This window comes from Hyperolius riggenbachi, chromosome 2, assembly GCF_040937935.1.
Source record: "Hyperolius riggenbachi isolate aHypRig1 chromosome 2, aHypRig1.pri, whole genome shotgun sequence".
Lineage (NCBI taxonomy): Eukaryota > Metazoa > Chordata > Amphibia > Anura > Hyperoliidae > Hyperolius > Hyperolius riggenbachi.
Genome location: NC_090647.1, coordinates 136833002 through 136858546, shown reverse-complemented (window position 1 = coordinate 136858546; position 25545 = coordinate 136833002). Strand labels below are relative to the sequence as shown.

Sequence of the window (25545 nt, the reverse complement as noted above, 5' to 3'; positions counted from 1 at the left end):
TACAGAGCATTCTGTAAGTACGGAAAAGGTTTCCAAACATTTCACGGATCTTGCATACATATTTGTCATACTGCTGGGGTATTTTAATAAGGAAAACTCCTGTTAAACCTAAAATGGGAAAAAAATATTTTTTGATAAAGGGGGACTTGTCTTTGTAGATTAATTTTAAGTCTGTGATGTGAGATTTCTTATGTCAACATTTCAAGCTCACAGAAGTTGCCCATAGCGACCAATCAGAATTGAGGACAGTTGTAACCATACACTCATATTGTCCAATTATAGACTGTAAAAGTTCCCTCTGCTCTCCTTCTAACAGTTGACTCAGTAATAGCCTGTGTGTCCCAGGATGGCTCTATCTATGTGTGTGTACCAGGGGAAGGCTGTCATGCAGATGGCAATTAGCTTCCCCATTTTTACCCACTCCAGTCCAGCAAATCAAGCAGATCTAATTTCCGGGAAAGGTTTATCTGTAGCTCTACGCGGCTCTCTTGTCTCATTTTAATATGCAGTGCTCAAGGGAGGCTTTTGTAATGCTAATGGTCTCTCTGTTTAACATTTGTGTTATTTTTTTGTGTCCCCCTGGAATGGGCCTCTTCTGAAATGTACCAGAATCACTTTGGCTTCCAGTTGAGTTGGAAGCTCTGGAAGTCTCCTGCAGGCGTTGTTCATTATTTACAATAGAAAGTGGATACTGCATAAGTTACTGTTCATTTATTTTATGCTTCAAGGCCATCTATTCACTTTGTCTAGACCGCTAACTGGAATTAAGAAGCTGAGAGATTTATCAATGATCCTGAGAGCAGAAGAGAATGCTCTTTGCAGTCCATTCAGTTTATTATTTTGCTCTCAGTAATTTTCTTCTTTGTCATAACCCGTCCCTAATTGGTTATGTAGTGCACCAGTAACACTCAGACACATGAGGAACTACAATTCCAGCGTGACAGTCTGGTGGAGCATGCTTTAGCGTGGAATGATTTACTTGTATGATTTAACATTTCATATACCTGTCCTGCATTGGTTTCTGCCACTAAATCTATCTAGTTATAGTGTTGCATTTTTGGAAAAAAGTTAAAGGGGACCTGAAGCAAGAGGTATATGGAGGCAGCCATATTTATTTTCTTTTTTAACAATACATGTTGCCTGGCAGTCCTGCTGATCATCATTCTGGCATCAGTCATGCCTGAATCACACAGCTGAAACAAGCATACAGCCAGTCAGACTTAAGTCAGACACATCTGATTTGCATGCTTGTTCAGGGTCTATGGCTAAAAATGATAGAGGCAAAGATTGCCAGGCAACTGGCATTGTTTAAATAAATATGTCAGCCTCCATACCCCTGTCACTTCCGGTTCCCTTTAAATATTCTCCTACTGTTATGGGTAAATGTGGGAGTAACAAGCTGCCAACATTTTTCCTTTGGCGCTTCTTTAAGCCATGTACTGCACTGAACACCACCTCTTATACATGTAACCAGTCTAAATAAGGTGATGTTGTGGGGGAGTTAGTATTAACAATGATGTTTTGAAATTCTGAATGCCATTTAAGACTCAGACACATGTATCATTTTTCTAACAAAATAAAAAAAAACAAAGCAACATTCTTTTTCAGGGTTTAGTTAGCTTGGTGGCTGTGACTCAGTTTACATTTATATGTAGAAGTGTGGAAATCATAAATGAGGGCGTGGCTACAACTCAGAATGTCGCCCCCTACTGTCACTGCCATTGAGTCCTAATGACTTTATCATCCATCGAAAAAAGAGAATTCTGCAACATTTTGTTCTTAAGAACTTAGATGAAAGCACATTCTTTAGAAATTAAAACTGAACTAAACCCAAAAGTGAAGAATTAAAATAATAATTCTAATCATAATAAACATACAAGAGTGCCGGGCAGAACACCTGTTTCAGGGGCCAGATGTTCTTGGCAAATTACCCAAAATAGGAAGAACACCAGATGCCAGACTACTGCAGTACAAGCAATGTAGCTGATGAGGAGGCAGACTTGTATTTCACAGGAAGTAGTTGTTCAGGAATTGTAAGACTTGTGTCTGCGAACAGGAAACTATCCAGGCTGTAGATGTCTTAAGCATGTATGAATAGGTGCACAGTTGCAGGCAAGCACACCTGCAACAACTAACCAATAGTTTTTTTAATGTAATAATTAGAGGTAGTCCTGAATGGATCAGCTAAAAATAGCGCTAATAGATTTGGGTGCGGCTATATTTCTAATGTTAATTATCGTTTTTGTAAATATACACTCAATTTTGCATATGTTTGGGCGCAAGTGCCTAAAATCGATATTTTACGTAAACCGATAAAGTAAACTCGGTAATATTCCTAATTTTGTTGTGGAATCGGTAATATCGGTAATTTAAAGTTTATGATAATATATCAGAACGAATATCATAACGCTAAATAAAGAAAAACGATGTCAGTCATAACGATAACTTAAAAAGTCTTTTGGTGTAATAACGGTAAATGAACATATTTAATGATGGAATGTAAGCAAATTCTGTCCAAATACATATAATTTTGTAATTACGAAAATGTAACATTCACTGTACAGATGTAATAACGATATTTGACATTTCTATTTACGATAATATATGAAGTATTTATGATAATTTAGGATTAGACACCACCAGGGGGGTGGTTAGGGTTAGGCACTATCAGGGGGGTGGTTAGGGTTAGGCACCATCAGGGTGGTGGTTAGGGTTAGGCACCACCAGGGGGGTGGTTAGGGTTAGCCACCACCAGGGGGTGGTTAGGGTTAGGCACCACCAGGGGGGTGGTTAGGGTTAGGCACCACCAGGGGAGTTTTAAGGTTAGGCACCACCAGGTGGGTGGTTAGGGTTAGGCACCACTAGGGGGGGTCTAGGGGTTAGGGATAGGTACAGGGAGGGTTCTGTGTCAGAGTAGGGTTAGGTACATTTAGGGTTAGCCACTACCATGGAGGGTTAGGCACCACCAGGGGGGTGGTTAGGGTTAAGCACCACCAAGGGAGGGTTCTTTGTGAGAGTAGGGTTGGGTTAAGCTGTGTTGTTGAATTACATTACGATATTTAACATTATTATTATTATTATTATTATTATTATTATTATTAAGTATTTATATAGCGCCGACATATTATGCAGCGCTGTACAGTATGTATGTATATATGTATATATATATATATATATATATATATATATATATATATATATGTATATATATATGTGTGTGTATATATATATATATATATATATATATATATATATATATATATATATATATATATATTGTCTTGTCAATAATAACTAATATATTTTCGTTTTCATCTCACATCTGTTTTATACCTGTAATAATAATAATCAGAATTATCGATTTAACATTACAAATACCGTTAAATTATCGATCTTTCTAAATTACGATATTTTTCTTTTCCTGATAAATCGCACCTAAATTTGACCACGACTTTTTTAAATGTACGCAGTCCTGAAATGCTTAGGTCTGGGCTAGCTAAGTTTTCCTTTGTCACATCCTCATAAGTTGTAGATGTAGTATAGTGTGTTAACAAATGCTGCAGCAATACAGCAAACATTATCTGCTTCCTGTTGTGTCGGCTCTTGTTTTGTTCTGTGTCAGGGTAAGTTGTCAGTTGTGATCTGGTGCTGAAGGTTCGGGGTTTATATTTTATCAGCTTATAATTTTATAATTTTTTAGGTTTCACTTTTCTACAAAGAGATCCATGGCAACTCACTGCTTGTTTTAACTTTAAAATGCACATCAAACAAATGTTTTGAAATATTTATCAAAACCTGCCTGCTTAGTTATTTATAGTATTGATGAGCTGCCTACTACACCATGTATTTCCTATAGCAAGTTGTTTTCTTTTCATACAGGTGCATTTTCTGTATTGGTCATGAATACACTGTTGATGGTCTGTTAAGATCCACGTCCTTCAGTATTGGAAGAACACAGATCCGTGTTTTGTGTTCTGTCTATCCTTAAAGGGGAACTGAAGTAAGAGGTATACAGAGGCTGCCATATTTATTTCCTTTTAATCAATACCAGTTGCCTGGCAGCCCTGCTGGTCTATTTCTCTGCAGTAGTATCTAAATAACACCAAAAACAAGCATGCAGCTAGTCTTGTTAGATCTGACTCTAAAGTCTGAAACACCTGATCTGCTGCATGCTTGTTCCGGGGCTATGGCTAATAGTATTAGAGGCAGAGGATCAGCAGGGCTGCCAGGCAACTGGTATTGCTTAAAGGAAATAAACATGGCAGCCTCCATATACCTCTCTCTTCAGTTCTCCTTTTAGTGAACTGGATCTGGCAGGACTTGGACTGTGCAGTTGCTAATACATCACATTAGTGTTTATTGTTCGTTGCCCATTGTTGGAAGGCATGCTATGTAAAGGTAGGTACACACATCCAACAGACATGACCCACCCATGACAAACCATTTACACGTCTTATATTTTTTGCACACCAACTGAAGGACCAACTCCTTAACATGCTGTGCGCGCAAATAAAATGACGGACTGCACAACATTGCTGCATTCAAAACAAGTACGTAGTTCAAAAAATGTACACACGTGGCCTACTGCACGATATCAGCCGATAACAGTCATGTGAGTTGATCTTCAGGATGGATCGGGCAATCCACCTGCTATCAATTGCTCGTCTAGTTGTTTGCCAGGCATGCACATGCCTGATTGCCATCCACCACGCCAAAATCAGACGACAATCAGGCGGTTTGGTTGAGCGAGTGTACGGGCCTTAAAGAACAAGCGACACCCATGCTAACCTAGAAATAAAAACACATATATAAGTAGATAAATACTACTTCTACTTAGATAAAGATGTATTGTGCTATCCATGTAATGATTCCTGTGAATTTTATAAAGGAAAAGCAGAAAATCCTATTCTAGGCAGTGGCCATTTTGCCAAGCTAATGCTGACATCATATCCTCCCTGACTCTTGTTTTCCCCCCTCCCTTCTCTTGTGTATTCATTAGCTGCCCTCCTCCCTGAGTCTTCAGAAACTGCCACTGAGGTGTATACTAGGGACTGCACTGTCTTTTTTTCATTTACTCCTCCAGTCGCTGAGTCACCTCAGCCTTGCTTGTAAACACAAGTGATCAGAGGGTGTTCCTGATAAGCAGCTAGGCAGGGAAATAAAGGGAAGAGGAGGAATATATTATAGATAAAAAGAACCACCAGCATGCAACTGAATGGCAATGGCTACTAAAGGCCCAGTGCTCCTAAAGTATATGATAACTCCAAACCATAACAGCAGAAAAAGTTTAGCAAGTTTTGAATGCAGGATTAGCATCTTTATCACTGAATACACTCAGACCATTGCTGTTGAAATTTGATTTTTATGGTGACGATACCACTTTAATGGTGTCCAGTAATGGTACAATTTTCACCAAATGTGATCTTTCGATGCGATATGAATGATCGTCGTAACTAATCGGAAGGCAATTATCAATTGTTCACATTTACTGAACTATTTCTTCAAATGCGATCATAAAATCCAACTTTCGGATAAACTTTATCCTATTTAGCAATCAACCAAAGAATCGTTTTCTGTACAATTCGATAATAAAAAAGTGAATCGAAAGATTGCATTTGGTGAAACAATTGTACCCTTAATGAGCACCTTTACCTCCCTGGCGGTATGCAGTTCCAGTGGCTGCGTCCGCGGGTGGGATTTTTTTAAGTTAAAAGTGTTTTTTATTTGTTAGCTAGCACTAGTCTAGCGAACTATGTGCCCCAAGTTCCCCGGCACCACTCTGAATCCCCCCCCCCTCCCCCCGATCGCTGCTGGCTATATTTACCTGTCCGCAATCCCGCGAGAGCCACAGCTTCACCAATTAGCTTCACCAACGATCAGACATGATGTCATGCACAGTTCCGATTCTCCCCATAGCGAAGCCGGGTGCTGATTGGGAGGCTGCGCCATTGCGGGATCCCTGGGGGGTACGTACGGGGGACTTGGTGCACATAGTTAGCTAGTCTAGTGCTAGCTTAACAATAAGCAACAGATTTTACTTTAAAAAAATCCTCCCAGGGCGACGTGATCCCCTGCGGCGGCTAGCCGGAACGTAGGTCAGGCTTACCGTCAGGGAAGTTAACAAGGTTCTGGAACACATTGGTGTGATCATCACACAAAAAGAGAACACAATGTTGTGTGAACTATATTATGGAATATACAAAACATTAAGAATCCTGTTTTTCTCTTCTCTTCTTGGCACTTATTTAGCTACTGATATATCTCATATGGGAGGCTAACGTCTTAAGTAAGATGTACCCCGTGATTTTACAACTTGCTGTTCCTTCAGGCCTCAAGGAAATACTTTGTTAATTTTCAGTTTGTCTCATTTTATTCCAGCAATTCATTCACACAAATGTATCTTTTCCTCACAGCTTACCCAACATGCTTCCCTCTTGCACAATTCACCTGTAACAGTGGGCGGTGCATCAACATAAACTGGCGCTGTGATAACGGTAGGTACAGTTGTTTTGCTTCTCCAGAACTTGTTCCAACATGGCACTAACCCTTGTCAATTAGTCAGCTATGAAAATGTAATGTCAATTGAGTTGCTAACACTAAACTTTGCAGTCTATGGCGATGCAAAAGTGTGCATGAACGGTTGCGGCCCTGCGCACATGCGCAGAGCAGTGGTACCCTGCACACTCGGCTGCAGGGTAATGTGTACGGGGGGGATGGTGTGCTCCAATCGTCCTGCTCCAGGCTGTCCTGCTACAGGACAATCACACCGCACAATATGTGAAATTAGCCTAAGCTACTCATAGCCAGTTGTTAATGGAAAGATCAATTTTAATAAATTACTAAATGACTTGTGTGTTGGTGATCCCATTTTTTTATTATTTTACTTTTAAATATAGTATATTTGAATGAATACCATTTAAAAAAAATGTAATTATTATTACAGTGACTTCGATGTTCTGGACTTCTTTTTTTACTTTCAGTTTTACTTTAATGTCCACAGATGCACTCTCCCTATTTCTTTCACAGATTACATTTGAAATTTTCCCTATGCGCTTTATCAACCATGCAAATGAAAGGCTATTAATCTACACCACTGCTTAATGTCCATATAACAAATGATGTGGTCTTGTGTAGTTCTTCTTTCATGTGATAGAATGTTTATTAACCTACTTTATACATATGTTATGGCAGGTTTTTTTTATATGTTTTTTCTTTTCCCTTCTCATGATTTTCATTGTGCTTGGATATCATTTATGTGTTGATGGTAACATTCATGTAGCATAGATGTTTGTCAATATGGGTCTGATTCAATATAAAGCTCCAAAAATCCCGCTTTATGCACCAGTCAGTATTATCCGCCTGCATTGAACACATGCCTGAGTCGTTATATTAGTGCTTGCGTTGCCAGAACACCAGAAATATTTACATCGTCCACAAAAAAAATGAGCACGCTGCATTAAAACTTTACGCACAGCATGGTGTTCTCCTTGAAGATACTAATACACAATTTTTCATGGTTTTTGGCAAGCATTCCACATATTGCCTGTGGTATGAAAACTTAAAATATTATTATTGTTTTACATTTATTGTTGATGAAGTTTATAACCTCTTTTATGAAGCAGCCTTTGCAGGTGTTGAGATCCTTCCAAAGCTTAACGGAAACCTGAGATAAAAATAAACTGATGAGATAAACCATTATACAGTATATATCCTCTTACTCCTAAAATGACCTTTATCCCACAATTTTATTTTATATTTAAATCTTCTTTTTAAGTTTTTACTGTTTCAATGTCTCTGCTCAATGACACATTCATTGAAGCATGTCCGAGCTAAAATCTATGAACTATTGACCCTTCATATCTCTTGTCTGCTGTAATGCTAGGTACACACGATGAGATTTTTCAGCCGATTTACTGTCCAACCGATTTTCTTTTCTTATAAATTTCTATTGCTATGAGAAATCGATCAGAAAAACAATCGAAAATAAGACATGATGGAAATTATCTATCGGACCATCTATCTGCCAAACTATCTTATGGTGTGTACCTAGCATTAGAAGTAGGAATGAATTTTATGGTTATAATTCATTATCAGTGAGGATTACGCTATAGTTTGACAAAGACAGAAGCTGTGAGTTGCATACCTGATGTTTAACTCTTTCAGATAGAGAAAGAAAAAAAGAAAGACAGTTATTTGTGTGCTTAGCACTGTACATACACTTGTCTATCTTATCATGCCACTTTGTGTATCCTTTAAGTAACCTTTTTTTTTTTTTTTTTTTTTTTTTTTTTTATAGCATTATGCTGAATGCTTTGCTATTAAAGAGAACCCGAGGTGGGTTTGAAGAATATTATCTGCATACAGAGGCTGGATCTGCCTATTCAGCCCAGCCTCTGTTGCTATCCCAAACCCCCCTAAGGTCCCCCTGCACTCTGCAATCCTTCATAAATCACAGCCACACTGCTGACAAACAGCTTGTCAGAGCTGGCTGTGTTTATCTCTATAGTGTCAGTCTGCTGCTCTCCCCGCCTCCTGCAGAACTCCAGTCCCCGCCTGCATCCCTTCCCTCCCTGCTGATTGGAGGGAAGGGACGGGGGCAGGGACCGGAGCTATGCAAGAGGTGGGGGAGCAGCTGAGACTGACACTACAGATGTAAACAAAGCCTCACAGCACGGTTGTGATTTATGAGGGATTGCAGAGTGCAGGGGGACCTTAGTGGGGTTTGGGATAGCAACAGAGGCTGGGCTGTATAGGCAGATCCAGCCTCTGTATGCAGATAACATTCTTTAAACACACCTCGGGTTCTCTTTAAGATCACTTATCATTACAATAATGGTTATTGAATCAGGCCCTATATGTCTGTTCTGTGTAATTGTATTCTTCTCTTTTGTTTTACGTCTTTAATGTCTTGAATGTCTTGTCTTTGGTTGGTTTTTCTTTGTTGCAGAAAAGGATTGTGGGGATGGCTCTGACGAAATGAACTGTCCAAAGTCTGCCGGTTAGTGCATAGGTCAACATGCACCATACAACCAGCTAGGGCTAGCATCAGCTTGCTGCGGTGGTATTGTGTGAGGGCAGATGGAGTGTGCCTTGCATTGTAGCAGGAGATGTATCTGGGTGTTGTACCTGTAGTTTTTGTGGCTCATCAGCTTTGCACATTTGCTGTTCCAGGAGTAAAACATTTTAAACCACTGTTAAGCTGTCCATGCACTTTAGTAGTCCAATGTTTAATATTAGAATAATTACCGTTACCTTTGCTTGAAATGAAAAAGATTGTTAGGTTATTAATAGTCAGTACCCTGATCAAATTTGAATTGGTGCCAGTCTGAGAATAGAGGGATAGTCAGACTATGTCCGTTCAGTTGGACAGTCCTTTAACTGATGGTACACAATGCATCTGTTTGGTCAAATGAGTCATGTGATTTTTCACATGCTACAAGCCATCTTTCCAAGAAACCATGCCTTGGAATATTTAACCCTCTCATAAACAAATGGCCATGATTGAAGACTAGGTATTGGCCAAGGAGCATTTCCTTTAAATGGAAGGGCTGTTTGGTCGCTGGTAATAGCAGACCCCTCAGCAGACACATAGCCGTGAAACGTTTTCACTTTACCATCTTATAGCTGATTAAGATGTTCTTGTAAGAAGCTGATGAGTTGAGGATGATGTGCCTCATTGTATCTTTAGAAAAAAAAATGTCAGCATGTTAAAGCATTAAAAATGTGAGTACCTCTTTGTTAATAAATCCCTTAGTAATTCCGACCCTTTGATTCTAACAAGAGCTCTTTCAGTAATCTTGTAGTAGCGGCTTCTAAGCCGCACTATGCAGTTATAAACTCTGTGAAGCCTGACAGTTTTGCATCCAAGTGAAGCATGCATATTTTATGCAATCCTGGGAATTCTCATGTGGACGACTCCCCATGGAGGCTCCAATGAGCAGTCCACATATTATTTAGCTGGCCAGCATTTGGGCGAAGCTGAAATGCCTGTTTTTGATGGATCAGACTGTAGATGTTTGAGATTTATTGTGGTTCAGGACACTCGTATATTTCTACCCAGTTGTTGTAATTGCAGTTATGATTCTGCAATAAATGTAGTGACCTGTTTTATTGAAGTGATTCATGGAAACTATAAAGAATAATCAGATTGATTGAGAAGGAATAAGTCATTCATGGTGAAAGAAGACCGCTTACAGAAAGAAATTGCCTACTGTTGGCTGTAAATCCTGAGCGTTCAGTAGACAAGGTCAGCTTGCCGGTGATATAAAATAGTTTGTGATTAAGGCTCGCCCATGCATAAAATTGTATGACTTTGTTTCAGATATGGTGCATGTAGTGATCTATGCAGTCTCTGTGTTCATTCTCTCTGTAGATGGTAGAGCTTGCTGTTTCTCTGCCTATTTCTGCTTCCTATGCGTTATAATAACCCCAAAGCTATTTTTAGTCCTCTGATGTGATTTGAAAGGCTGCCACTCATTTACTTTAAGCCAAAGCATAGTAGAAGCTTGTTACATCAGACCAGGTGAATGCAATCGTTTTTTAGTAACTATTGGAGAGTCTGAGAGGTCTGCAGAGGGACTCTTACATGAGAGTCAGAAGTTTACCATGGTACCTCTGCTTGAGAGGCAGGGGTCTGCCATGGAGTCTTTTGTAGAGAATGAGAGTTCTACCATGGAGCCCTTTCTCGAGAGTCAGAAGTTAATCATAGTACTTTTCCTCTTGAGTCTGTGGTCCACGGAGCCCCTACTTGAGGATCAGAGGACTGCCATGAAGCCCCTACTTAAGAGTCAAAGGACTGTTATGGAGTTCTTCCTTGAGAATCAGAAGTCTACCATGGAGACAGAGAGGTGACACTGAAATTGACACTACTTTCCTATGGTTGCTTTAAGCCCAATCTACACGATACGGTTCTTTGTACGATTCGATTGCGATTCTATTTACGATCCGATTAAATCCGACATGTCCGATCAGAATTCAATTCAATTCGATTAGCCATTGTTTTGCAATGGCAAATCGAACTGAATTGAATCGAATCCTGATCGGACATGTCGGATTTAATCGGATCGTCAATAGAATCGTAATCGAATCGTACAAAGGATTGTATCGTGTAGATTGGGCTTAACAGGCAGATCACGATAGTTTGCATAAAGGAAAAAAAATGTATGAATATAGAAATCCGTGCCTATGTCTTTTTCTCCTGAAATGAGCAGAGCCAGTGCACTCATTGATTGGGAATTCACTGTGACACTGCTAAGTAATGAGAATGATTCAAGTTATAAGTAGGTAGATAAACCTGCTACACAAAATCATTTGCGATTTTGATTTTGTGTTGGCTTCTGTGAAAGTTCATTTCTTCCCCTCAATTTCTTTGTAGTTTTTGTCTTCTTTATAAGCTTTAATTGCACATGCTCATCTGTCTCCTCACATAGCTTCAGCTGTGCTTTTCCTGCAGTTTCTGTGCTGGAAGTCATTGTTTAGATAAATGTACACTAATTACAGTAGCAAAAGTTTCCACGTGTCTAAGCTTCCTGCGCTTCAAAGATCAGGCATTCAATAAAACTGTACTAACGTTTTTTAGCTCTGCTGCTTCAAATCCCTACGAAGGAGTTCCAGACAAACTTCTGCTATCACTCCTGTCCTTCTTCTTGTCAGAACTTGGTTTTTGGCCTCCTCCAGTCAATGTGGAATTCCCAATGGAACAGCATGGTGTGGGGAACGTGAAAAGGAACTTCATTGCATTGAACCTAAAATGGCTGGGAGACTGAATAGTTATATATAATTTTACCTCAAGCCAACTCCACCATCAAACTTGTCTAAAAGAAAAATGAATGGTTGGGGTTTAGTCTTTTTCCAAGATAGTCCATATGTCAATTCCAAGCTGAAACACAAATCTTATTTTATTTCCATGAAGAAAAGCCATTTCCCTTTTTCCTGTCTGTAGATCTGTTTGCAGTGAGGCATGCATACATCCAGGAAGTACTAGTGCTGTAATCAAGATATGTTTTTTTGTTTGTTTGCTTTTAGAAAATCTGTTTGTTTGTTTTTTACTACACTAGTGCTTTCTGTAAGCCTTTTGCAGCTGTTTTCATTTGAGCAAGCTTGTCTTCTTTTGTTCTTTTTTTGTTTGTTTTTGTTTTGGTTTTTTTGCCTGGAGTAAGCTTTGACTGCTTCCATTTTAATAACCATTAACCTTCACCTTCAGACAATGACTGTGGAGACAACAGTGACGAGGATGGCTGCAGCCACTCTTGTTCCAGCACCCAGTTTAAGTGCAACAGTGGCCGCTGCATCCCAGAGCATTGGACATGTGATGGGGACAATGACTGTGGAGACTACAGCGATGAGACCCACGCCAACTGCACCAATCAAGGTGAGAACAGCAAGCTACAGTATGTTCTTATGCAAGTGTTTTTTAAACTAGACATCTTAGGTCAATACAGTATTGTATGTATTATCTACTGCATCTATTTATCTTTCTTTCTATCTTTCTATATCTTTAATGAAAAATGAGAGTAAACAGGCTGTCAATGTCATCCAACATTTTTTTTTTTTTTAAATGCAATGCAATTCCAGATTAGCAGGAAGAAAACACACAGAATGACCCCTAGCTGAAATGAGGCCTTAAATACCTGCCTAAGATTGGTCACCCAGTCACAGTCCATGTCTGGACTCGGCAGTCACACTACAATATACAGTTCTCACATCAGCCATTATAAGATCACTGTTATGCCGCTTTTCACACTTTGTTTTTAATGATCATGTACTTGTCCTGTGTAGCACAGATGTGTGCAGCTCTCTTAAGCCAAGTACCCATGGCCAGATGGATCGGGGATCTCTGCTGACCTGCAAATGTTCCCTGATCCATCTGGCTGAATCTGCCAGCGTCGTTGGCGCTGTCAAAAACAAACGATCGTGTAAGAGATTGTTTACATGATCGCTACAAAACCCGCAAAAGTCGATGAGGATCGGAATGATGATCCAATATTCAATCCAGTATGGCGGTCGTTCAAAAACGAACAATCACCATGGGTGCCGTGGGTCGTGAAACATCATTTAACACATTTTTGTTAACCATGTTGGGCTATATCGTGAACAAAAATTCTGAAAAAATCTCCTCGGGGGTTTGGGCCTTAAGGCCATTGCCTCAAGTTCCAGCTGGAAGATATCTTGCAAAGGTGTTTTATTTTACCATACATCAGGATCTGAAGACCCTTTCTCACAAGTGACCTTCTGTTTTAGAAGTGCCCTAGTGTGGCTGGTTCCTGACCAATGAGGTCTTCTATTTTTAACTGTACTGTGTATAACCCTATTGACTTGTCATTATTTTGCACTTTTTTATATACCTTTGGTGGTTCTCTTCTGTGGTCAGACTGCACTATTTTGAGTTTTTGCTTGGTCTGTAAGACAGCATGGTGCTGCTAACTATGCAGTAAAGAAAATAGAATGAATATGACTCCTGAAATGAATACGAAATTACTATAAAAACACTATATTTTTATTTAGCAAGTAAGTGTATAATGTATTTCATGTTATTTGAAATGCAAAACATTTGTTATGAAACTTGCTTGGTTTACGTCTAGTTAAATGTAAGGTGTTTATCCTTCAAAATGCTAATTTTTGTCTTCCACCATATGAACAGCTACCCGACCCCCTGGTGGCTGCCATACAGATGAGTTTCAGTGCCGCCTGGATGGACTGTGCATTCCCAATCGCTGGCGCTGTGATGGGGACACGGACTGCATGGATACTAGCGATGAGAAGAACTGCGATGGTGTGACACCTGCATGTGACCCAAATGTCAAGTTTGGCTGCAAGGACTCTGGTGAGTACAGCTCCTCAAAGGGGTCAAAAACGTTCACTGCTCAAATAGCAGTTTTTGCTAACAATGCTACATTTACCTATTCTAGTTATAGGATAGGAAGGCCCATCAACTTTGCTATGCTTAAAGTGTAACCAAACTCTTTCATAACATACAATGAAAAAAAAAGTCTTTACTCCACATATAGTTGTTGAAGAATCCTCCACTGCTTTTTTTCTGTGTTCAGTTTACCTGGACCATCTTGTTTAATTAGTTCTTATCAGCAGCTGTGAATAGACTGCAGGAGCACTGTCCCCTCTCTCCTCATACTGTAAACCTCTGCATAGCATATGCTCTGGCGTAACTTTAGAGTAGAGCGTGAATTCTGAGTTCAGTTCCACCTTAAAGAGAACCTAAAGTCGGAAAAAAAAAACGAGAGGAACTCACCTGGGGCTTCCCTCAGCCCCCTGCAGACGATCGGTGCCCTCGCAGCTCCGCCCCGATGTCCCAGGACCCGCCGGCGAGCACTTCCAGTTTGGCCGTCACCCCCTATGCCGCAATAGCAGCATAGGGGGTGATATACAGGCTGGGAACGCGAACAATCACCATGCCAAACCGGAAGTGCTCGCCGGCGGGTCCTGGGACATCGGAGCGGAGCTGCGAAGGCACCGATCGTCTGCAGGGGGCTGATGGAAGCCCCAGGTGAGTTCATCTAATTTTTTTTTTGTGACTTTAGGTTCACTTTAAAGAATCCAGAAGCAAACACAGGTAATAGGCACTCTGCATATTATAGAAGACCTAATCCGTGTATACCTACAGTAATTGCTGCTTGCGCTTCACGTGAGGCACGACGTGTAGCACAAGTAAGTGCACTGACCCTGTCCACATGTCTGGGTCATGGGCGTCCGCAGAAAATTTTCCGGGGGGGGGGGGGGGGGTAAAAAAGGTGGGAAGAAAAAGCGCCGAAAATCTGGGGCGGTGTTGTGTGGCGCGCATAGAAAAATGGGGCTATGTCAAAATGGGTGTGGTCATGAACCAGAATGTGGGTGTGGTCGTGGGTGGAGACAAGTTTACATGAACTAAGCAATGGTGGGACATTAGATTAGGACAGTGGTGGCGAACCTTTTGGAGGTCGAGTGTCCAAACTGCAAAGTCACTTTACTATCACAAAGTGCCACCAGCAATTTAAACTAAATACAAACGTTTTAACTCATACATGAACATTATGGAAAATCCAAGTTGAAAATAAACTGTGAAGAAAAACAATTTCATCCATCCTACTCCTGAAAAATGTATTCATTTTTTTAGAACCTCCCAGTTTCATTTTCTGTTTTAAAAAGCGGAAAAAGTAGGTTTAATGCTATTGTCTCATATGATGATGATTCAGCTTTTTCCGTAGTCTCGCAGTTAGCAATTATGTGACCCCCAACAAGACAAATTCAGCAATCATGAGGCCCCCCCATCAAGACAAATTCAGCATTCATGAGGCCCCCAACATGACCAACTCAGCAATCATGAGGCCCCCAACAAGACAAATTCAGCAATCATGAGGCCCTCAACAAGACTGTCAGGAACCGGCCCGCGGCACGCCTGCGTATACGGTTCCTGACTGCGGGTTTGACCACATCGAGAGGGGAAGCAGCCTTCGTCAAGCTAAAACAAGGCTGGGACCCCTCAGAACACCTCTCACTGCCACCACTAGCGGTTCGCTAGACACTTCCACTCTGCTGTCGAGTCCTCAGCGCGCACTCCGCGTTTTCGTATTCGGGTCAGCTTTGCGCTTAGGCCGAATACGGGAACGCCACGCACCCACACACACACACACAGTTGCAATCTTACACAGTAGTGAAGCAAAACCACTAACAGTCGTTCCGAATAATACTGTTAGCCACTCAGCTGTTGAGCTACTCGCACTGGCGTTGGGTACGTTAGGTCAGCTGCGCGCTTTAGGCCAACGTATGACAAACGCCCCACACACAATGCAATTACAATCTTATATAGTAGTGTCGCCCAATCATACAATCAGGCACGGACTTATACACACTTCAATTTCTTCTAGGCTATGAGTGTTAGTTTAGTACAGCAGAAGTCAAGCTTATTAAATAATAATTTAATATTCCAGGAAAAATAGAAGTGGAACAATGCAGAACAGAATATATACAAAAGATTACAAAAAACAAAATAAAAAGTTACAAAGATAAAAGTTACAAAAATACACACAAAGCGATTTTGCTTACCAAAATAAATGGGGAAATAAACGTACCAGTGTATCGATCTGGCGTTGTTGCGGGAGTACGCACTTCTGGTCAGGAACTAGGTTAGTTCTAGCTGTGTGGACTACCTCCAAGAACTACAAGTTGTGGCTATCCTAGCTTCGGTTTTATACTATGAAATACGCCTGGAGGCTGCAACTTCCTTGGGGAGGGGAGGAACTAGTTTTTAATTAAATCTCAGACATATTCCATTTCCAGGTAAAAGTCTATACATCAAAAGATTGTGAAGTGAGGCTTTCAACTCCAGGTGAAAACTTGATTAACCTGCTGAGCGGTCTGGACGAGCTCAGCTCGTCCAACACCGCCAGAGGCTGCCGCTCAGGCCCTGCTGGGCCGATTTTTGTCAAATAAAAAGCAGCACACGCAGCCGGCACTTTGCCAGCCGCGTGTGCTGCCTGATCGCCGCCGCTCTGCGGCGATCCGCCGCGAGCAGCGGCGAAAGAGGGTCCCCCCAGCCGCCTGAGCCCAGTGTAGCCGGAACAAAAAGTTCCGGCCAGCGCTAAGGGCTGGATCGGAGGCGGCTGACGTCAGGACGTCGGCTGACGTCGATGACGTCACTCCGCTCGTCGCTATGGCGACGATGTAAGCAAAACAAGGAAGGCCGCTCATTGCGGCCTTCCTTGTTTATTCTGGGCGCCTCCGGAGCGCCCTCTAGTGGGCTTTCATGCAGCCAACTTTCAGTTGGCTGCATGAAATAGTTTTTTTTTTATTTAAAAAAAACCCTCCCGCAGCCACCCTGGCGATTTAATCAGAATGCCAGGGTGGTTAAGGCTTCCTCCCATTATTCCCTAGCATCAAAGCTTTCCTGTCTCAGCCCTTAAAGTCTGCAGAGATTTCCAACCCCCTTCCAATAGATGTAATTTACAGGGTATCGTTTGCACCTCCACCAATAATTCAATTTCCACAGGTAAAAAATGGTATCAAAAGGACTTCACCCCTTCACCCATTTCCAGTAGGCTGTCATGTACATTTCAAACATTCCTGTGTTTGTCTCCAGACTCTTGCTTTGTGTATTGAGACAATGGGCCGTCTCCTGAGTTCAAAAAGCCAGGCAGATAATCCCATTAGCAGGGAACCACTCTCAGAGGAACTGCATACAGAAACTCAAAGTACTTCATGGTCAAGACAATCACCCATTTCCTGGCCCCAAGCAACTCAAGGCAACAGCTCCCTTCTAGCAGACCTACACGGAACACAGGCAGAAAAATGAAAGAATATGTTCCTTTATTATCCTTAACATCATCAGCACCCCAATATATCACCACAAAGACAAATTTAGCAATCATGAGGCCCCCAACAAGACAAATTCAGCAATCTTGAGGCCCCCAACAAGACAAAGTCAGTAACCATGAGGCCCCCAACAAGACAAATTCAGCAGTCATGAGGCACATAAATAGACAGCATTTCACATAAATAGGCAGAATGCCCCCTTAATATGTAGACCCCTCTCACCTGGCAGAAGTTCCCCAAAATACACTCAATCTGACAGCAGTGGTTCCCCAAAAATAGGTAGCCCCAGGTCTATAGGTGTCCCCAGAATAGGTGGCCAGCGGTACATAACTGGTAGCCAGGGGTAGAGATGTCCCCAGAACAGGTAGCCAGGTGTATATGTGCCCAGTATATGTAGGCAGGGGTATATGTCCCCAGTATATGTAGCCAGAGGTATATGTGCCCAGTATATGTAGGCAGCGGTATATGTGCCCAGTATATGTAGTCAGGGGTATATGTGCCCAGTATATGTAGCCAGAGGTATATGTGCCCAGTATATGTAGGCAGGGGTATATGTGCCCAGTATATGTAGGCAGGGGTATATGTGCCCAGTATATGTAGCCAGAGGTATATGTGCCCAGTATATGTAGGCAGGGGTATATGTGCTCAGTATATGTAGGCAGGGGTATATGTGCCCAGTATATGTAGGCAGGGGTATATGTCCCCAGAAAAAGTAGCCAGGTGTGCCCCAGCAGGAGGGGAGCAGCGCAGAGAAGAGGGAGAGCTATGGGCACTCACCTTAGGGGGCTCTCCCTCCCTCTCCCCTCCAGAACGAAGTGGGCAGCGGGCGGAACTTACCTCGTCTCGTCGCACGCACCGGATGGATTAGCCGCTACTCTGGTCTGGTCCAGACCAGAGTGTGGCACCAGAACTTCCGGCGCAGGAGCGAGACGAGGTAAGTTCCGCCCGCTGCCCAGCTGCTGCACACTTAGTTCTGGAGGGGACAGCGAGGGAGAGAGAGCCCCCTAAGGTGAGGGAAGGGGGAGGGAGACGTCCGCCCTTCCCCACTGTGCCCATAGCTCTATCTCTTCTCTGCGCTGCTCCCCTCCTGCTGGCTGCACAGGAATGCGGCGGTGGGGGGGGGGGGGGGATTTTGCGGGCGGCCAGGGTCGGGCAGATGCCCGGTTTTGCCATATGTGCGGACGCCCATGGTCTGGGTGCTGAAGTGTGTTGATGGGCGAATCCAGGTGTCTGAATCTCAATAAAAGGAATTCAAAGACCAACACTACTTGTAAGATGAGGAGGGTGGCTTGAAATTTTACAGACTCTGCCAGGGTATATAAACTTATAAGCGCAAATGTCTTTATGATATACAATGTGGAATATCACCTCAGTATTTGTACTTTAATACATTCGATATGATTTTTCTGCAGCACGATGTATTAGTAAAGCCTGGGTGTGTGATGGTGATAATGATTGCGAAGACAACTCCGATGAAGAGAACTGTGATAAGTTAGTGTGTAAACCTCCGTCTCACACGTGTGCCAACAACACCTCCATCTGCTTGCCTCCCGAGAAGCTGTGCGATGGCAATGACGACTGTGGAGATGACTCTGATGAGGGAGAACTGTGTGGTAAGTGTGATAAGCAGATTTTCCATCCCTTTTTTTCCCCCAAAAAATATTTAATATTTTTTCAAGAAAGCCGTTCTCAAAAAAGAAATGCTGTGCACTTTCTAAACTAGTTGCAGAACAATGTGCCAGTGCCATTAAAAAGAACAGCAATCCCATACCTCACAACTTTTTGAGTTAAGAAAGAGAAACACTTTAAGACACGCCCTTGCCACACCTCTAGTCATGCCAAGCCTCACCCATAGTCACACATATCACAAAGAATTCATAAACAAAAGCTGTACTTTTATTATTTACAACACACTGGTCCTTTCTATCATCATTAGTTGTATTCCATAATAACATTCAAAAGTAAGAAATATATTAATTTAAAGGATGACAATAATGTTTAGAGTCAATTTAAAACATGTTTCAGGAGAAAATTACATATTTATATAGATCTGTACATCAGTCCTGATGAGGGATTTGGCTCCCAAAGAGACACTATCTCTCTGAAAAAGGGACAGTTGGGAGGTTCTGTTTTCTAGCCAGAAAACAGGACCTGAGCAAACTTGCAGGTTGTAGTAGAAGGTACTATCACACAAGCATTTTTTTAAGGTGTAAGGTACTAAAACTGCATTTTTTTCCTGCCCCCTTTGGGATAGGGGATGACATTTTGCCCTGGTGACACTGAACTCTCACTCTTTCTCCCCCCCCCCCTTAGTCATTTAGACCCTGATCTGGTCAGTGGTGGAACTGACACATGTTACCTACTTATTGCAGTGTGTTGCTCCCTTGTGCTCTGGTCACTAATGGATTAATATGGAAGTCCACTCCTGTGAAATTGAAGCATCAGTAGGGAATTAAGTTTTCATTTGTTTTCCATGCATTTAGGAAATGCTCAATGCCGCCATAGACTTGATCATTTGAAAGATCTGTCGGGTTAGGAATTTTTGTCAGCTAGGATCTAATAAAAAAAAATGTATAGATTACTCTTCAGACAATAGTTTTCAGCCACTAGAAAGAAATGTGATTGCTTAGTACAGCTTAATTAAATCACCCTATATGTGATCAGCACCAGAGACTCATTTAACCGATTTTTTTTAAATAAAATTTCCATAAACATAGATCATTGCTACCTCGTTATTTTTGTGTTATTAAGAACTACCTTTACATTTCAATTTGCAACTAGCTGAGAATTTTCAAAACGATTCTTTGCCACTTTTGGCATAAGGACTCTTAGTACTCTGGGAAGATATTGCCATGAGATTGTCCAGAAACTCCCACCTTGCTGCTGGAAAAAATAAGCTGCACAGAGCAGGAGACTGTGTAACACCTGCACTAATCCAGAGACTAGCAACAACCTCTGACACACCTGCCTGTCAATTTTGTTAGAGGCTGTGGGGAGTGGCAGAATTTTTTACGCTCATAAAAACCAAACTACCAATCAAGCAGTAATACAGCAAGGAAAACTGAAAGTACTGAGTTATTCTGAGCATAAGTGGAAATTGCCTGAAGCGCAGTAACCCATTCTATCTTATCAGTTTCCATGTATTCCTTCACATGACTCACATTCCATTATACACCTTATTCCGTTCTGTATGTGCCTCATGGTCTTTCCTCTGTATCTACACACTGTAGCAAGCACTGACAAACCTGTTTCTGCCCGTCAACGGTTAAACCCATTAGCGTCATGCACTGTCAATCATAACTTCTTCAATCAATTTTTCACATTACCAAAAGATGTTCGAGTGTCTCTGCGTACAGTACATGACCCAGAAATTCCAGCTGTCATTCCCTGATTGATGATATCTGCTCTTCCCTGGATCTGGCAATGCTTCCTTATTTGTTACTTTGTCCTTTCTTGATATTTTCTCCAAAATTTCCATGGCTTTGAGGGTCTTCCAGTTTTACTTTCATACTGTTCAGCATTTTCTTCCATATGTTGGGCTCAATTCTCACTACAATGAAACTGCACCACATCTGTTTTGGGTGCGTGGAATGTACTGCTTTGGGGGTGCACTATGGTCATTGGATGCATAAAAATGCAGTCCACTGTTTTAAAAAAAAATCATACTGATGGGGATTCTTGTTCTGGCGTGCAATAGAATAAAACCTACATGATAAAATGGATCCATGTGAATTTGTTCATAAATAACCATTGCAGTCTTCAACCCATCCATTTTCAGCCTGCTTCCTGTTACGTCAAAATGCATACACACATTCAATTCTAATTGGCCAATGACTGAACAAATTACCACCTCCATGAAGTATGAGAGCTTACCTACACAATCTTCATTCTTCAATCTTCTACTACATGGAAGTGGTAAAATTGGCCAATTATTAGACAATCAAAATTGGATGTGTCTACACACCTTTTAAGCCTGATACACACCTCAATTTTGATTGGGCAATCACTGACCGATTTTACTACCTCCATGTAGTATGAGGGTCAACAGATAGTGAATACTATAAGCAGACTGTGTAGGGAAACCATCATTATACATGGAGGTGGTAAAATTGGTCAGTGACTGACCAATCCTAATTGAATGTGTGTACCAGGGTGTAGTGTGGATAAGCATAGTACAGTATGACTCTGGCATCCATGGAAATTCTTTTATCTCCCTGTGTTTTACTCAAATGACATTTAATTTAATTTCAAGTCTTTCTTCTGGATTGAAGATGACATTGGGTCACTGTCACACCACCGCCAAGCTGCAGCTACAAATTATCCCCCTATTCCCAGCAATCTCCTGCTGCAGATTTATGTAGGGAGTGAGGGTTTCCAGGTTATTCAGTTTAAATATATCATTTACCCAGAGATTATTAGATGGCTATTACTACTTATAGGCAAGCATTTGCAGCCTGAAATTTCTCACATGCTGTGGGCTACCTTTGGATATTGCTGTGATCTGAACTAGTTGAACTTTTCTGTTTGTATAAAGTGTTTAGTTTACATTCTAGAAGTGCAGTTGGGGTGCCAAAAGTTGCCCAGTAATTGCACTTTACACTAGCTCATTTAATGGTCGTTTTCTCTCATCTTTTCTCATACATGCCAGAATATACGGTAACTTCTTGTGTTACCAATATAGTATTTTGACTCTTTTATAGTCTGATGTTTCCCTTTATGAATAAGACGATGTAATAGCAAATACAATATAAATTTTCCTTTTGAATAAGAAATAAGTGTGGACCTAATGGCAATCAAAGCTCGCTATAAAACGGTTTTAGCACTAAATACAAAGCGATTTCAGGGAATGCGACTATGGACCCTGCTTTCCCTGAATGCAATCACTCTGAAAATGCTGCAGGCACCCTGGTTGCAATTTTGGTAAATCGCAATCGCTCCTATGGAATCACTGCTATTGTCTTGCATTAGCTCAGTGCTTTGGGAATCGCCAGCTATATCTCGAAAGCGGAAAACGTGACTAAAACCCCTTAAGTGGGCCTCGGCCTTATATGTCATATGTGTCATTTAAGCCGGCCATACACTAGCCGATTACCCGCCGATCGACAGCAGATTCGATCACTGGGAAGATGCCAGCCGGGAGCCGATGCAGAGAAGATGCCCGGGACCAGGCTTCAGGTAATGTATGCAGGGGGAACAGGCGACAGCGGCAGCTCAGCAGATGGTGAATCGGTTTTTAGGCTGAAATCGATTCACAATCTGTTTGCAGTAAAGGCAGCCATACGATCCCTGTCTGATCAGATTTGATCAGAGAAGGATCTATCTGTTGGTCGAATCTGATGGCAAATCGACCAGTGTATGGCTACCTTAAAGGTCCAATGTATGATAGATAGAAATCGCTTCAATGAATGTATTTCACCTGTGTTTAGAAATATTCTCGAAGTCATACATTGTAGTGTAAGGCAGAGTTACCCAACCCTGTCCTCAAGGCCCACCAACAGTGCATGTTTTGTACAAACCGACACAGGTAGTTAATCGGCTCTGCTGAGATACTAATTACTCCACCTGTGAATGTTTGTGGTTTCCTGCAAAACATGTACTGTTGGGAGTACCCGAGGACAGGGTTGGGGAGCTCTGGTGTAATGCATGTCGCCTAGACTCATTGGAGTAATTGGCTGTGGAGAAAGTGGTAGCAGAGTCTGTGTAATACCTCTGGCAGGCAATGTCTGGTTGGTAAAAAGACATTTAATTCCTTGTATGTGGTAAACACTCTAGTACTGCAGAAAAAGAATCATCATGGCCGATGAACATGTCTAGCTTTGACAGTAGTTTTGCCTAAAATATATTAATTGTGATGGCCATGTCTAGGAGAACTCCTGGAGGAGCATGTGATCACTTTGGTCAGGTGATAGATATGCAAGTCTCTGATTTGATAGTCATGATCATGTGCTAAAGCAGGATGTGATCACAGCAAATAAGACCTTTGGAAAGCTATCAGCTGATTAAGCAGGTCACAAACTTCTCCGTGAGTTCTCCTAGACATGGCCATCACTATCTATTAAAAGTTAACACTGGGTTTGCAGCTGGTTCGAAACACAGTTGCTGCTTTGCTTTCTGTAACTTCCTGTGCCTAATACACTTGTGGTCTTTTGAACAGATCAGTGCTCACTCAACAATGGTGGATGCAGCCATAACTGCACAGTGGCTCCTGGAGAAGGTATTGTGTGTTCCTGTCCACTGGGGATGGAAACCGGTCTTGACAACAAGACATGCCAGATCAAGAACAACTGTGCTAAAGATCTTGGCTGCAGCCAGAAGTGTGAACAAGATAAGTTTACTGTGAAGTGCACCTGCTATGAAGGCTGGGTTCTGGAGCCAGACCAAGATACCTGCAAGAGTTTAGGTGAGTATGTGAACAAATAGATAATGCATTACCTTTATTGCTTTTTATTGCATACATATACAGCATCTCCCTGTACATTCTTGTCATAGAAGGTTTTTATTTCAATAAGACGTGCATCATGTGTATTTTGAGATGAACCTCACAGAGTGTTTCTTATAGTCAGATTATGAACGCTATATAATGTGTTAGAATTGACTTTAATGGCAGGCGAACATCTAAAAACATTAGCAGTTCATAGCAAAGTACATGCTGGAATCACCCAGTTTGGATAGTATGTTAAGGAGAAGGGTATGTTAAGGAGAACAGTGGGATCAAGAGGAACATAAAGAACTTATATGTTTTTGACAAAATCAATTTGAATACTTTAAAAAACAACATAGAAATCTTGTTTTTTTCTGCCTCCAGGCATCCTGTCTTTCTAATAAACCTTGTTTGTTATTTTATTATACACTCTGAGTCAGGCGCGCTTAATGTGAATTACGGCTATAGTGGCACTCAGTCAGTAATTTGGGTGCAGTTAAGGCTCATACGCACGCTCAACAAAAGTCTTTTAAATGCACAATTCTCAAACAACTTTTGTTGTTGAAACAAACCAAAACAGTTGTTTGCTATTGTTCAAACAACTGATAAGACGCAGCTCAAGTCAATCCAACTGTTGGGTTGACTTGAGCTGCGTCTTATCAGTTGTTTGAACAATAGCAAACAACTGTTTTGGTTTGTTTCAACAACAAAAGTTGTTTGATAATTGTGCATTTAAAAGACTTTTGTTGAGCGTGCGTATGAGCCTTTATGCTGGGAATACACCATGCGTTTTTGCAGCAGATAGATGGTTTGATAGATAATTTCCGACATGTCAGCTCTCACGTTCGATCGGTTTGCCGCTCGATTTCTCATAGACGTGAATGGAAAAAGATAAGAAAAACAAGCGGAAAATAAGAGACTAGAGTGGAGAATCAAGCGGCAAAAACGATCAAGCAGAGAATCAAGCTGCAGAAACATATTGCGTGTTCCCAGCATTAGAAGACTGAGCCCAAATTACCATAAAAATTTAATTGCATCTCACCCCCAAGTCAATGGCGGCCCTGGAGGGGGAATAGTATTTAACGCCGTTGGGACTTTTGCAGAAGCAGAGGAAGCTGGTTTTTGGCCAAGTTTCCCAGCGCCTTCATTACATGAGCGCATGCACCCTGCCAGTGCCAATCCTGCATGCTCTGTTCTTTGAACCCTTCTTGTCCTGATCCTACTTTTGTTCACTTGGAAGCAATTTCCCCCTGATTTTTGAGCTGGCATTCTTCAACCTGCCTCCAGCAACCCTATAGCTGAATTGTGTTCCACCCACAGTCATCCTAAGTCATCCTAAGCCTGTGCTGATCATGCCAGCCTTGGTGTTGGTTATTGGCAGGCTTATTCCTGCACTTCCCTATTGGTGACACAGAATGTTTACTATGTAGGAGCAGTAGAGTAACGTCTTGCTTTTACTATGTAGGAGGCAACTATGATCATATAATGAATTTCCATAAAAGACTGATATGAACCTATCTCAGAACCGTACATGTTACGTTGGAGTGTATCTCTGTGTGTGTGTTTGTGTGTGTGTATGTATGTATATGTATTTGTGCGCACACAAAGTATGTGTCTGTGTGTGTGATTGTGGTATATGTTTTTGTGAGCACACCAAATATGTGTCTGTGTGTGTGTTTGTGTTGTGCGTACATGTGAACATACACACATATAGAGAGTATCTGTGTGTGTTCGCGTGCGTGCAGAATTTATCTGTATATGTGTGTGTGTGCACTGAATGTGTTTGTATAAAAAGCTCATGTTACTTCAAAGTGAATTCCACC

General features: G+C 41.5%; 1 protein-coding gene across 1 annotated transcript in view; it reads left to right on the top strand.

Moving 5' to 3' along the window:
• LRP1 (LDL receptor related protein 1) overlaps window positions 1-25545 on the top strand; it is a 463435-nt gene that overhangs the window by 267540 nt on the left and 170350 nt on the right. The window contains exons 19-23 of the mRNA XM_068267473.1: window positions 6414-6494; window positions 12203-12370; window positions 13640-13822; window positions 18714-18914; window positions 23456-23701. Coding sequence (XP_068123574.1) covers window positions 6414-6494; window positions 12203-12370; window positions 13640-13822; window positions 18714-18914; window positions 23456-23701 — 879 coding nt within the window. The remainder of the gene's footprint in view (window positions 1-6413; window positions 6495-12202; window positions 12371-13639; window positions 13823-18713; window positions 18915-23455; window positions 23702-25545) is intronic.